This window comes from Seriola lalandi, unplaced genomic scaffold, assembly GCF_002814215.2.
Source record: "Seriola lalandi dorsalis isolate HSWRI2012SDOR001 ecotype SW California unplaced genomic scaffold, Sedor1 jcf7180002054689, whole genome shotgun sequence".
Taxonomy (NCBI): domain Eukaryota; kingdom Metazoa; phylum Chordata; class Actinopteri; order Carangiformes; family Carangidae; genus Seriola; species Seriola lalandi.
The window spans coordinates 1,570,099-1,583,794 of record NW_019525242.1 but is presented as its reverse complement, the minus strand read 5'-3'; the positions used below and the strand labels follow the sequence as shown (position 1 = coordinate 1,583,794).

General features: G+C 39.3%; 1 protein-coding gene across 1 annotated transcript in view; it reads right to left on the bottom strand.

Moving 5' to 3' along the window:
- Positions 1-1,088: 1,088 nt before the first annotated feature.
- obsl1b (obscurin like cytoskeletal adaptor 1b) overlaps positions 1,089-13,696 on the bottom strand; it is a 35,175-nt gene continuing 22,567 nt past the window's right edge. The window contains 13 exon segments of the mRNA XM_087178471.1: positions 1,089-1,366; positions 3,305-3,571; positions 3,918-4,022; positions 4,254-4,415; positions 7,545-7,698; positions 8,036-8,148; positions 9,332-9,598; positions 10,720-10,986; positions 11,573-11,842; positions 11,957-12,223; positions 12,344-12,613; positions 12,715-12,990; positions 13,093-13,368. Coding sequence (XP_087034597.1) covers positions 1,089-1,366; positions 3,305-3,571; positions 3,918-4,022; positions 4,254-4,415; positions 7,545-7,698; positions 8,036-8,148; positions 9,332-9,598; positions 10,720-10,986; positions 11,573-11,842; positions 11,957-12,223; positions 12,344-12,613; positions 12,715-12,990; positions 13,093-13,368 — 2,972 coding nt within the window.

Sequence of the window (13,696 nt, the reverse complement as noted above, 5' to 3'; positions counted from 1 at the left end):
ACATTTACTGTACTTATTGCTATGTGCTGCATGTGCAGCGCCAAGTCATGCAACACACTTTAAAACACCACCTGGACAATTCAGCATCAGCCTGAAGGTTTTATGGGTTTTTTTTCTTGCTTATTTTAAGCTTCTCATGCAAACTTGGTTTTTACTTGTAAAGTTGAATAAAAATCACTATAAAAAGGTAAAGCAAAATTTTTCTTCTGGTACTTGACAGCGCATTGTTCCACTCACTGTACATGTACTTGTGATATCTTTTTGCAGCCCTAAAGGAGCAAACTCAAGACTTTCTTCTTACTACCATCTAGTGGTTAATTTTTGAATTACACCTTAATACCACTGAGGGTAGTCAAGACTTCTCAAGCTAATATACCCTGAACTAGAGGCTAGGAGAAAAAGTAAGTTATGGGCTATGACTATGAAAATAGTACGTTATTATGAACTTTATATTTCACACATAGTTCACATAAATATCTCTTATATAAAAGGCTCATGGCTCCACAGATGCAGAGCAACACTGTGAAAAATGTGTGTGAAAACATTTTTATATATGAATGAGACATGATTAATTCCTGTGGTCTCTTATGGATCTGAGATGACCCTGGGGTGCTCTTGGGGTTAGCTCACTACTTAGTCTTCTATACTGAACTCCCTGGATAGTGAGAGTGAGTGAGTGATTTCTGACAAAACCTTTGTCTGCAGATAGCTGATTGGTACATCTGGATCACCTGTGGAGCCCAGTGTTTTCCAGGGTATACAAGTCCTGGCTGCCAGCTAACCATTCTCTGCAGGCAGACCACATTTTGGGTTTGGCTATGTTGTCTTAGTTTAATCCACATGTTTAATTCTGCACCTTACAACACCTGCACTCATGTATACCTTGATCATGCAGAGCACATATACCACTGGCCTGTCTCCCTTTTGTTGTAGCCACTTGAGTCAGGTCATGACAAATCTTACATGTGCATAAATCTTTACCATATCTATGACTTTAACTGACAAGGTAAAATAAAGTTGAACTGAAGGAAAGTCAGATAAACTGCACAGAAAATTGTAATAGAAATGCCTTTAAACAGCTTCTTCTGTCACTTACTCAGCACCTGAAGCTGGGCTCTGCTCTTTGTTTTCCCAGAGCTGAACTCCACCACTCCGTTCATGTCCGGGGAGGTTTGTCGGAGGGTCAGTCTGTGGACTGTGCCCATCTTCTCCAGGAGAACCTGAGGGCTTGGCTGTAAGGGCTCCCCGTTCAGACTCCACACAGGAGCTTTGAGTACAGGCACCGACACCTCACATTCGAAGCAGGCTTCATCGGGGGCCTTGACCTCAACGTCTTTCAGCTCTCTGACCATCAATAAAGACTGGGCTGAGACGGTGCACAGAGCACAGGGAAAACTGTGAGCATTTTTATAGAAACAGGTTTCCAGTAAGGTTCCCTGAAACATATTAATCAGAGTTATGACAAAAAGTGCACTGGAGTATATCTGAGAGCTGAGGAAGAAACTTTTGACTTTTAAAGAGTTAGATATCAAACCCAGTTTTGAGAAATCTTACATCAGCTGGTGAAAAGTTTTTGTGCATGTTTTGGTTGTTAGATTTTTCTTGTCCTTGTCTTTCCCTTTTGTGCTCTGCTGTTTTCCCCTTCGTCATGTGTTTTTTGGTCCCCAGTTTGTTCCTTGTTTCTGTATTGTGTGTGTGTGTGTGTGTGTGTGTGTGTGTGTGTGTGTGTGTGTGTGTGTGAGCTGGGGATGGCTTCCCTGGTTCCTGCTCAGTCTGCTACCTGTTTGCTCTTTCTGAACTTTTTGTAATCCTGTTGTTTTTGTGCTTCAGATTCATGCTCCTGCCACCTGCCACACTCAGCTCCTGCTTGGATTTTGTTTGCCTGCTCAGCTGTGTGGATTCCTGTCTGTAAGTCTATCTCTGCCATTATCCTGCTGGACTGTCTACAGCCCCGTGCCCTCAGCATCGTAACCAGCCCCCATTCCACACCATAAACTAAAAGTGCAATAAAAGACTTTTTTACACCACTACTCTGTGTTCTGCCTTAGGGTTCAGATAATACCAAAACCTTACAGACATGCCTATTAAAAACAACCAAGTGATTTGATTTTCATTTTAAAATAGGCTATAAAAATTGAAATACAAGGTGCTTTTGTTGTTTCATTTTCATTTCTTATAGGAAAAAGCAAAGGGAAACAGAAAAAAGACTCTTATTGTGAGACAAGTGATGCAGAGCTCTGCCTGTATGAGTTAGAAGATGAAGATCAAACCATTTATCAAATTTCACTCATCCCTTTTTGACTGTGAAAAAGAAACGCGCTTTGTATTTTAATTTTTGTATTTAAAAATGAATATCACACAATCAAATTGCCAAAAAATACACGAAAATGTGGTAGATCCCCCGTTAACTTGTTCAGTTAACCTAATTTGCCTTTTGGATGAATAAAGTCTAATCTTAACCCCAAGGATATTTTGCTGTTGTTTAATCTCTTTATTTATATTGAGGATAGTTTAGACAGAAATACTATGATCTGGTTTGTGAATGGCATATTCTGAGCTACATTTTATTACAAAATGACACATTTAACAGCCAGGGTTGAAGATCTATGAGATAAGTGTGTCAATAGAATCGATATTGTGACGACAAAATCACCATGGCTGCTGCTCTCAGTGAACAACTGCTGTTTAAAGCCACTTTTAAAGGATGCAAAGGATGTTGCAAATGGCTGCTTCAAATCTAAACAAGTCAAGAGTGAAATAAAAAAAAAGCCGACATGTATGAAATGCCAGTAGGTTTTGTGTAAATCCCCCACTACCATGCCATCCCGAAAGAAGAAATTACATGTGGTAGTTTTGTTTTCCCAGTAGATGGAGCTATGAGGTTTGGTATTATGTATCCTTCACTTCCTCTATGGCACTAGCATGAGAGAGCGGCCTCATACTGTTGTCAGTGTTACCTATTTGTTATTTAATATTTAATTTATGTGTTTCTGTGAAAAAGGAGGCCAAGACAAATTTAGTTCTGGGATTTGTCACTGCTACCTATACTTGGTATGGTACTATCAATACCAAACATAGACCAACAACAAGACCAGTAGTTCAGTATATGCTGTGCATATCCACCCCATAACATTATCCCAGTAACAAATAGCTTCACTTTTTGTTGTCAGACAGGTATTTATTGTCAGATTAGATTTCTTCTGCACTGGACTGACTGGTAAACAATAAACTAATGCAAAAAGACAAATGAAAAGGTTTGGCTGTAAACTACACAGTGCTGATAATTAATCGAAAACTCCCTTACCCTCCACTGTCAGTTTTGCAGAACATGTGTGCTCTCCAACCTGGACACTGTATGTGCCCTCATCATCTAGCGCCACCTGCTGGATGACCAGTTTGCGATAACAGCCTTCACTGCATATCTCGAAGCGCTCCGAGGGCAGGATGACATTGCAGCCTTTGTACCAGCGGATACTACATCTGGAGTTAGACACTGTGCAGTCTAGGATAACACGGGTCTTCTCAAGGGCGGTCTTATCCTGTAGAGGTTTTACAATGTTGACAGGAATCTCTGGAAAGGGAGAAATGCAGTTTAAAATCGAGGACATACTTGACAGAAGAAATCAAGCCGTTTAGTCACACAAATCAACACACTTTTTAGTATATTTGAACCTTTTTAATATGACCAGAACCACAAACATTGTATTTAGTGTAAATCAAAAATCCTGTGAAAAAGATCACACTAAACTAGCTCACTGTGGTGCTTGGATTACAAGCAGTAATGCTCTATAATTTGGCCCTAATAAATCAATAGGTATATACATATATTTTATTGGACAAGCATGTATACACTACATACAAACGTATACATACTTTAAAACATCTAACAGCATGTTTACATTATTATAATAGGCTACCTTCCACCTCCAGGTAAGCGACAGATTCAACATGTCTGGCAACAAACTTGATTTCTCCAGAGTCCTCTGCTCGCACATTGCACATAAGAAGAAAATGTTTGGTCCCTGAAATAAGAACAAAATTGATGACAATGATAAATAATAAACCAGATACTAATTGGCTTAATTCTACTGGCTAAAGAATATGCAATTCCACCCACTTTATTTTTTCATTTCTGTTTACAGGATATTATTTACATTAGCCTCTTTAGCTCCTGTCTTGTTACAGTATTAAAAAGCCTGACATCATCACAATGAATTGCATTATTGATTCATGAATATGATTTTTAAGCTGACCTTCCTGGCGGATCTTGATGGTGCTGGTGGGTTGTATCCTCTCCCCATTTCTGAGCCATTCTCCTGGCACATCCTCCACTGAGATCTCGCACACAAACACGGCATTCTGATCTTCCTGGATGTCCAGATCCTCAAGGCCCTGCAGGATCAATAGCTCACGCTCTGCAGAAAGAATTAACATTTAAAAAATATTTAAGATTTCAGCGGGGACCTCTCAACAATATCAAACTGAAAAAGTAAAAAGAGAGAGTGAAAAAAACATTGAAGACAATTTCAAACCTTATTTTTGTCAGAACAGGAAGTCTTTGCTATGGTTTCCTATCCCCTTTTTAAAACATGGTAAATGTATAGAAATGTTGCATTTTCTACACTTTTAGTCTACAACTATGGCTATATTATGGCCTAACCGATAAAGTTATACAATAGATATTAGACAATGTCCTCTGATGTCTGATGTCTCAATTATCCAGGTCATAGTTGTAGGTACCTGAAGACGTTTCACCTCTCACGTCCTCTGATGTATACCCACTGTCATTATGTCTATACTGGAAATCCTCAGCAGACGGCAGTGTTGTGCTGTATTTGCAAGGCTGAAAGCCCGGTTCATAGACAGAATAATCTCCTACTGTAATACAAAGGGAACTTAATATATGAACTGCATTCACAATGTTTTTTTTTTTTTACCATAACAATAAAATTATATATACTGTATATATACCGTCATTGGTAAATATTGCTACCAGTGTAGGCCGTATAGCAATAGCTAGGTAATAATGATCCTAATGTGCTTAAATGTGTCTACATCTAAAAAGTATTCAAATAAACTTGTATTGTACTTAAACCCTCTTTAGAATATGCATCATGACTTTAAAACCTCGCACACCCACACAGGTGTTTTCCATTAAGTCTAATTAAGTCTAATTTGTCCCACCCAATCAGGTGTAACACAGCTAACAGGTGAGAGTGAGTGATGTCAATCAAGTTTAGTCTCTACCATGTGGCAACCTGCAGAGCAACTCTAAGTGCTAAAAACTGCAGTTTTGCTTGAGTCTTACGCCAAAAACGAGTAAATCCCCACGGACTCACGTAATAATGTCCAACTTTACAACAGAAATAAACATGTTTACAGCCTGGCATAAAAAAAACGTGTTTGGTCTCTATAGCTTATTTCCTCCTTCATGACAAGGGGGGGTGTTTATAACTCACCCGTTCACAAACCGACATTCACCGAAGTCTCAGCTCCACACACGCCACCTCTTTGCTCATTTTTCGATTAGCTGGGAGTTTGGGGGAATCACTGCAAAGATTTTGACGGTGGAGCAATCGCTCCTTAGAAACCTATGGGTGACGTCACGGAGGCTAGAGCTACAGCCACAATCAGCCACAACTGTTATCACCTGTGCGGGTGAGGAGTGGTGGTGTAGCAACCATGCTAGGCTAATTTTGGGATTCTGTTGGCTCTGCTCTCAAGCTAGCTTGGTGCAATAGCCTTATTATATTTTAACTTTAATGATGCCTGGGTGGTGAAAGTTAATTGTTTGCTAAACGTAAACACTAGCTAGCTTAGTTAATATCCTAGGAAAGTCAATAAAGTCCTCAATATTGAAGAGAATCAGCAGCTAACATAAGTGGCTAAGGGCAGCTAACATGAACAAAGGTTGCAGTGCTTATCTGGCATTGTGAATGTGTGGTAAGTCCTTTTTTTCTTTGTTTTTGTGTACATGTTTACAGTCCTTGCTAAACATTCTACCAATTATTTCCAAGTTAACTATACACACAGACACACACACACACACACACACACACACTGCAATGGACATGTTGACATTATGTGAATAATACTGTTTGACTTACTTTGGCAATGTTTAGTGTACCTCAGTTATACCCTACCACTTTCAAATTATGGTTGTAACAAGTCCTAAAAGTGGTTTACCAAAGCCTAAAAGTATTTAATAACTATTTCATTTTTTTTCTTTGACATACTGCCTGTCATAGACATTTTTACAGCGGACTGATTGAAGTGCAGGTGGCTAGTCACATTAACCACTCTGTTCAAGTGACACCGTGAGCTGTCATGCAGAATACACACAAAGATTGAATATGTTATTTTATTAATTAGGCTATACCTGTGTTTTTTCTGCTGTGAAAAAGCTGCTGCCGTCTGTACATAAGTTGACCTAGATGTTGCTGCACATTCAGTTCAGCTCTGGTAGAATGTAGTTATTTGAATTATTTTTTCCTTTAAAACAGCATCACAATATCGCAGTGTCCACCCAGACTGTGTGGCACAAGGTGTGCAGTAGCTGTATCTCGAGTGAATGTCAGTTCTTAAGTATTTTTTTTCTCTGTTGTTGATTTCTCAGTTTAATTAGTTTATTAAAGGATTAAAGGAAAGGAAGCGTTAGTTTACCATTAAAGAAATGTGCATCTGAGTAGATACAACCTAGTGCTGATTCTAATTTTTGATCACTAGCCAGGTGCAGTGTTGATTAGCTTGAATAATTCTGTGCTGTGTCATTTGTATAAAAGAACCCATAGCTAATCATAGTACTGACTTTTATACATAAAAAAATACTTACAGTCAATGTAGAGAGAGACAAGAAACACCAGGGAGAGAGTTGTTGGGCTACCAGGGGACCTCATTTTAGACCGCTGATACAACTTAATTACTTTCAGTCATGTATACTTAGTTAATGCCAATACTGCTTTTCAGCCTTGGCTTAAGGCACTCTTTCAGTCAGCCCGTATTTGTATCACACCACTTTGAAACTTGTGGCACTTTGTGGAAATTCATCATCATATTACTGATTTCACAGTCGAGCCTGTTAGTAGTACTTTGACAGGAAAACATCTGGTTGGAAATGTTTACTGATATGTAAGAGCCAATAAAGCTTTGGCAGGTACATTTGTCTTAGCTTAGTCATGTCGACCTGGACAGATCGACTATGAGGAGGTTAATGTGGCATGACCACCGCTTCTTGGGTAACAACTGAGACAAGACTGTTCTGGAAAGAAGGGTCTATTAGACCAGTAGGCTATTAGGTTGTTTTGTTTGTGTATCTCTATGAAAGGGTGGTGTTGAATGTATAAAAGAGATGATTTCTGTATTAGAGTATATGTCACTTACACATGTACTAGGTGTTGTATGTAACTACAGCCTCCATGCATGGTAACAGAGCAGTAAAGGAGTATTTCTACAATCTCACTCTGCTTGTTATTTCCTTTTTACATAACAGAGGATTTCCCTGGCACCTTTTCTGTAATTTATAGTATTTAGACGACAGACTTTACCGTAGACCTCCACAGTGCAGGATGTAATAGCATCTCCAGCATCGCAGGTATACGTGCCAGAGTCACTGACATGACATTTCATGATCTGAAGAAACCGTTTTCTCCCCATTCCATAAATCCGCAAGTCCTTCCCTGGCTTCACCTCAACCTCATTCTGAAAAGGATGAAAAAAAAAAAAAAGTATTTTAATTTTTCTCTAGTGCAATTAATCCAAACAACTCCAAGTGGATGTGATGCATTGTACACTTCAGTCAATTATAGTTCTTTATTGTTCCACATTGATCAACATAAAGTTGGCAGAAGACAACCCAGTAAAAGTTTGTTTTACTTTAGGCTTGAACTCAAAATTTGGTATAGAATTTTATCTTTGGTGATTATGACTGCAATGCTGTGTCCACAAAGATCTTCGCTGTTTGGATGGTGTGTAAGTTTGTTATTGGGTAGTGTCCATCTTTGTTGTTTAGAATGAAAAAGAAAAATCCAACACTTGCCTTAATCCATTTTACATTGACATTGTGTCTCGACAGCTCACACTCAATAGAGATTACTGCTCCTTCAGAGAATTTCTGGTCCTCCAGTTTTCTGAAAATAGTCACTGGGGGCTCTGGTGGTGAGAAAGCATGCTTAGTTAAGAAACCAAAACCATATTTAAATTTCTCAATTGCATTGCTACACAAAATCAGTAGCTAAAGGATAGGGTCGCAATTTTTAAAGTCTGTCTTCAAACAAAAGTCAGGTGGCAGTGTGAACAGTGAAACAGCTTTCATTTGTTGTAATCATTCCTTCCCTTCTAACATGCTTTGAATGGAAGAGATTGTACAACAAAATCCACAGTCCTTGTTCCATGTTAAAATTAGGGTAGACCGATCTGGCCAAAAGCTCACATGAAAATTTTTTTGGTTAGCATTGCAATCAACAATCTGAATTGTGACTATCTGCATTTTAATGACATGATCTGCATGATATTTCTAAAAAAGTAGATCATATGTCAAAGTAAGATTGTCCATGATATAAGATCATCAGATCGCCCATCCTTAATTAAACTATATTCCAAGGTTTATGTGAAGTTAATATCAGGCTTCAGCAATGTGAGTAAGACAAAAGTACAGAATTCCCCCATTTTTGTTACTGTTCCTCCACTGCAGCTCATGAGGGAAACGGTGTGATGAAATGCAAAGAGGGTATGCTGTACTAAAAAGACCATAACCTGATTTGTCTTAGTTTTTTTTTTTTTTCTTAAGATGAACCTGAACAAAAATGTGAACCTATCTTTTAAGTTAAGTTTTCATCCAACTGTCATCCTCAGCATTTCAGCCCCTAGCTCAAAGGGATGATGCACACTGAGTGAATGGGCATGGAGCGGATTATTTTACAGCATGAGGTTAAACTAGTACCTGACAGAAGAGACAGAACAGAGCTACCACTTTTCATTGGGTCATGCTAGGCTATTTTGTGTTTGCAACATGAGACCAGATAAAGACAACAGTAGCAGAGCCGTCATTCCATTATCATGCCTCCACTGGCTGGCATTTGGTCTAGTAGTCTGAGTGGACCACTTTAGCTACCAGTCTGAGGTCATAACAAAATTGGTACAGTAAAATGTTGTTTTGGTAGTACTGCAGTATACTGTACATAGTTTGTCAGCTGTGAACTAAAACGTGCAGATAATGAATTATTTGGAAGCATTAAGTTGACCCAGTATATTACTTAATAGAGCTTGTTAATTGGCCTTATAATAAGCAGAATTATCTTAAAATTGCTTTTTTTTTTTTAACTTAATGACTTACCCTTCACAACAAGCCTTGCAGACGTCTTCAGATTCTCTACACTGAATGTAAAGGTGCCAGTGTCTTCTACTGATAGATTAGAGATGGTGAGGCTGTGAACTTGTCCTTTGGCACTCATACGGAAGTGGTTTGTCGGCTTAAGCTGGATTCCGTTTCTCATCCAAGTGCCTGGCACATTGGGATGTGAGAGCTCCACTTCAAAGGAGGCCGTTTCTCTCTCTGTGGTTTTAATGTCAGTCAATCCCCTCTTGATTGTGATTTTTCGAGCTGTAAAGGAAGATGCAGTTAAGTTATCCAACAGCAGATTTTGAGGGTGTTACTTTTATGTTCGTAGTACAAGTACGTTTAGCCATCTACTTTTTGTGTACTTTTGTGTTAGTACTTTTCCATATTATGATTAAATGAAAATAAATCATAGTTATGAAATCAAAGGTTCAAAGCTTATGTCTGAAAGATTGGCCCCAGTAAAATTCATTTGTATTCCACTTTAACACTGAGCACACATGGTGTCCATTTTCTGTTACAGAATAGGCTTGGAGTCTGTTCTGTGCACAGCAGTCTGCAGTTAAACAGTACAAGCTGGCACATACTGACCAGACGATATTTTAGTCATTTGAGTACTGGGCTTTATACAAAAGCCAGCTTTGAAATTGCCAACATTTTTCACTTATTCTAACACAGACAAGCATTCCCTGTGGAAAAAAGGAGTGTTTATTTTGGAGACCTGATGACAACAACCTTAGTTTTGAAGGCCAGGGTGTAAATTTAGATGCAATGAGAGGAGATCCAAATTCATAGGAGGTGCCAACAGCAGCCCGAAGTCCTGACTTTCCCCTTCCCACCCACACTAGTGTTGAAAGAACAGCCTTTAATTCACCCACTGGCCTGTGGGTCATAGGACTAAGAAATATAAGACGCATGCACAAAGAAAAACAATCATAAGTACGTCTTAATCACTACAAGATGCTGGTTTTATAGTGTCTCAAGTTTGCTACTTACATGAAATTTAAGTGGTGCTTTTTGTTAGGAAATGGGTACTTTATAGTCCTTGAAAAATAGTGTCATAACTTGTTATTTATCAAACACTTCCTTTAAACTGTAATCTGACATAGGTGATGAAATCCACTCAGGAATTTATTGATCTTTTGTCAATACAGAAACCCTGGTTTTGTGTGTCAGCTTGGGCTGTAAGGCTATCACCTGTTGGGTGCCATCGTGTTCCAGTACAAGTGCAATCCTGGTCTTCTAGTCACTCAAATTACTCTTACTCAGTTAATTGAGCTTTGCTTCACAAGAAGCACTGATTGAGGGTGTGCAAGAGGTGGAGCTGCCGGCAACGGCAGTAAACAAACAAGAACAGAGCATAGTGAGAACACGTGCACACTCACGTTCCACTGTTAGCTGGGCTTGCGTGCGGTCATGGAGTGTTTCACAGCTGTAGGTGCCCCGGTCAGACACGGCCAGTTTGTGTATGGTGAGACTGTGTTTTCGGCCCTTGTTTTTCAGGGTATACTTAGCCTCAGGGTGGATCAGAACCCCTTGCCTCATCCACTGCACCTCTCCTGAATCCAGACTCACCTCCACCTCTAGAATTGCCTCACTGTACTCTTCAGCAGAAACTGGTGTCATTTTCTTGGTGAACATCACCTGTTGCTCTGAAAATGAATATAGGGAATTTCTAGATAGCAGCATCTATCATGTCACCGCTTTCTATACTTTTATATGATCAAATTGTATGTTTGTGTTCCTTGCATAAAAATACTCCCAGCCACACCCAGACAGAGCGAAATACAATACAGAGCAAAGAAATTCAGCAAAGTTATGATGCAAGTTCAGGCAAAGACACCAAGCAAAAAGCTCTGAGGAGCCTTGCCCCCTGCAGTGTCACATATGCCAAAACCACTGAGCCACTTGTCTCTGTCAGTTACCAGAGGAATTCTAACAGGAGAAGCTGCTAAGCGCTAGCTGTCAAAGACGCCTTGAACAATTTCAAGTTGTCTGAAAGGGTCACTATTTATCATATATGCTTGTGTGACACTAAAGGTACACATGCATTTAAACTTTCTTACTTTTATGTTTATGTTCACTTCAGTATTGCTGAAAATAGCTCAGTTAAAAATAAGGCGATAACTACCAGAGAGATAAGAGGTTTGCTGAACTATTGTTAAATGTTGTAACTTCTATGATTCATCTAGACAAATATATATAATTATAGTGTTAATGGATGGGGCAAGAACTCACCTTGAACCTGTAGTTCTGCTTCTGATACCAACCCCTCTGCATCAGCTGTCACTCTGCCGCTATCTGAAACCGTGCAGTTGTGGATGCAGAGCATGTGGCATAGTCCATTGCTTGAAATGACAGTCCGCTCATTCAGAGCTACTTGCTTGCCATTTAAGTGCCACGCCAACTGAGTGTCCACTGGTGAAACCACACACTTAAATACTGCATCTTCTCCTTCACGGACTGTGATGTTACGAAGCTCTGCTATGAACTCAACAACACGGGGAGCTGAAGGCAAAGCATCCAGCTGAATTAGATTTGAAGCTTTCAATGTTAAGATAGCACACTGACCATTTTAAACCATTTTCTAATACATTATTTGTAAGATTTAAATGCACTTACTTTCTACAGTGATAGTAGCTGAGGTCCTGTCATCTGTGGATTCACAGGCATACTCTCCAGCATCTTCCTCAGCTATTTGGTGGATGGTGAAGTTTCGCTCTCGTCCTTGTGCCCTTATGGTGTGTCGACGGCTTGGAGAGATCTCCTGGCCATCCTTTAGCCACTGTACATCTCCTTTGGGCTTGCTGATCTCGCATCGTAGTGTAAGGCTGCTGCCCTTCAGAGACACAGTATTCTCCAGTGGTTTGGTAAATTTCACCTTCATTTCTAATAAGAAGATTAAGAAATATTACACCAGAGAGATGTTAACTTTGTGGCGGTTAGGATCAAGTAAATGTTTACTGTGGAATAAAGGTCACATTTTGATTAGGAGTGCCAAATTCTTACCTTTAACTAAAAGACTGAAATACATCTCATCTGTGTTTACGTCACAAACATATTCTCCAGAATCTGACAGCTGCAGGGGATTAATGGTGAGCTTGTGGGTATTACCCTCACTCGAAATGTGAATGTTGTCCTCGTTCAATAGTTGGCCATCTTTCAGCCACCGGACATTAGCTCTTTCACGGCTCACAATGGCACACAGCGTGACACTCTCATTTTCATAGGCTGTGATGTTATTACTTGCTTTTTTATTCACAAACTTGGCCGCTGGCTCTGAGAAAAATGAGATTTACAAAGAAGTTGCCTTTGAATTCCATTTGCATACATGAAACATTTACTTCATCAAACAAAAACATGTTTCACTTTAATCTTACCTTGCACCTCAACAATTGTTATTAATTTGTCATCGATGGCGTCACAAATGTATTCTCCAGAGTCTGAGGGCTGAAGCCCAGAGAGAACGAGCTTTCTCATAACATCATGGCTGTCAATTTTTATACGTGTATCTGGTTTCAGTATCTCGCCATTCCATAACCACTGAACAGTGGCATTTGGCCGAGACACTTCACACTCCAAAATAAGGTCATCTCCTGCTACCAGAATATGATGCTCTGGGTGACCTGAGTTTCCAATGATCTGCACTGGAGGCTCTGAGCATAAACAACACAGTACCAGTTATCAGTTAGTTAGTGTCTTCAATCCTTAGTCGAGGAAAGACGGATAACATTTGAATTGCTTAATAAGATGATTACCTTTGACAGTGATGTAGAAGACCATCTTATCATCTCCTGCATCACAAGTGTACTCTCCAGAATCTTGGAGCCCAGCATTTAGGACAACCAGTGATCGGAAAACACCTTGCTCCTCACTACAGTATCGCTCCGTGTCACCAATAAGCTGATTATCTTTATACCAATTCACTGAAACACTGGGTCTTGAGAGTTCACACACAAGAATAATGTCATCTGACACTAAGAACAGCTTTTCTGTTTTTGCGTTGGATTTTCCAAGAATTTTTACAGGCAACTCTGAAAATGAACAAGAAGAGAATTTCTATTTTTATAGAATTAATATTTTTTTCATTCTATATTACAGAGCCCCAAAGTTCCAAAAGATAATAAAAAAAAAAAAAAAAATTGTGCCCCAGAAACTATCCAGTTGCAAAGACGGAAGAGTTATTCCAACTAATCTGATTTTTGCCTCTGATTGGCTTCTTTTAGAATTGCAAGTGCCCCTGAGGCTGATGGATATTGTAATATTTTAGTGAAACAATACATGCATCATACCAATATTAGGGAGTAAAATTCTGATATCAATATATCGGCCAATACACATATATACTGTGTGTGTGTGTGT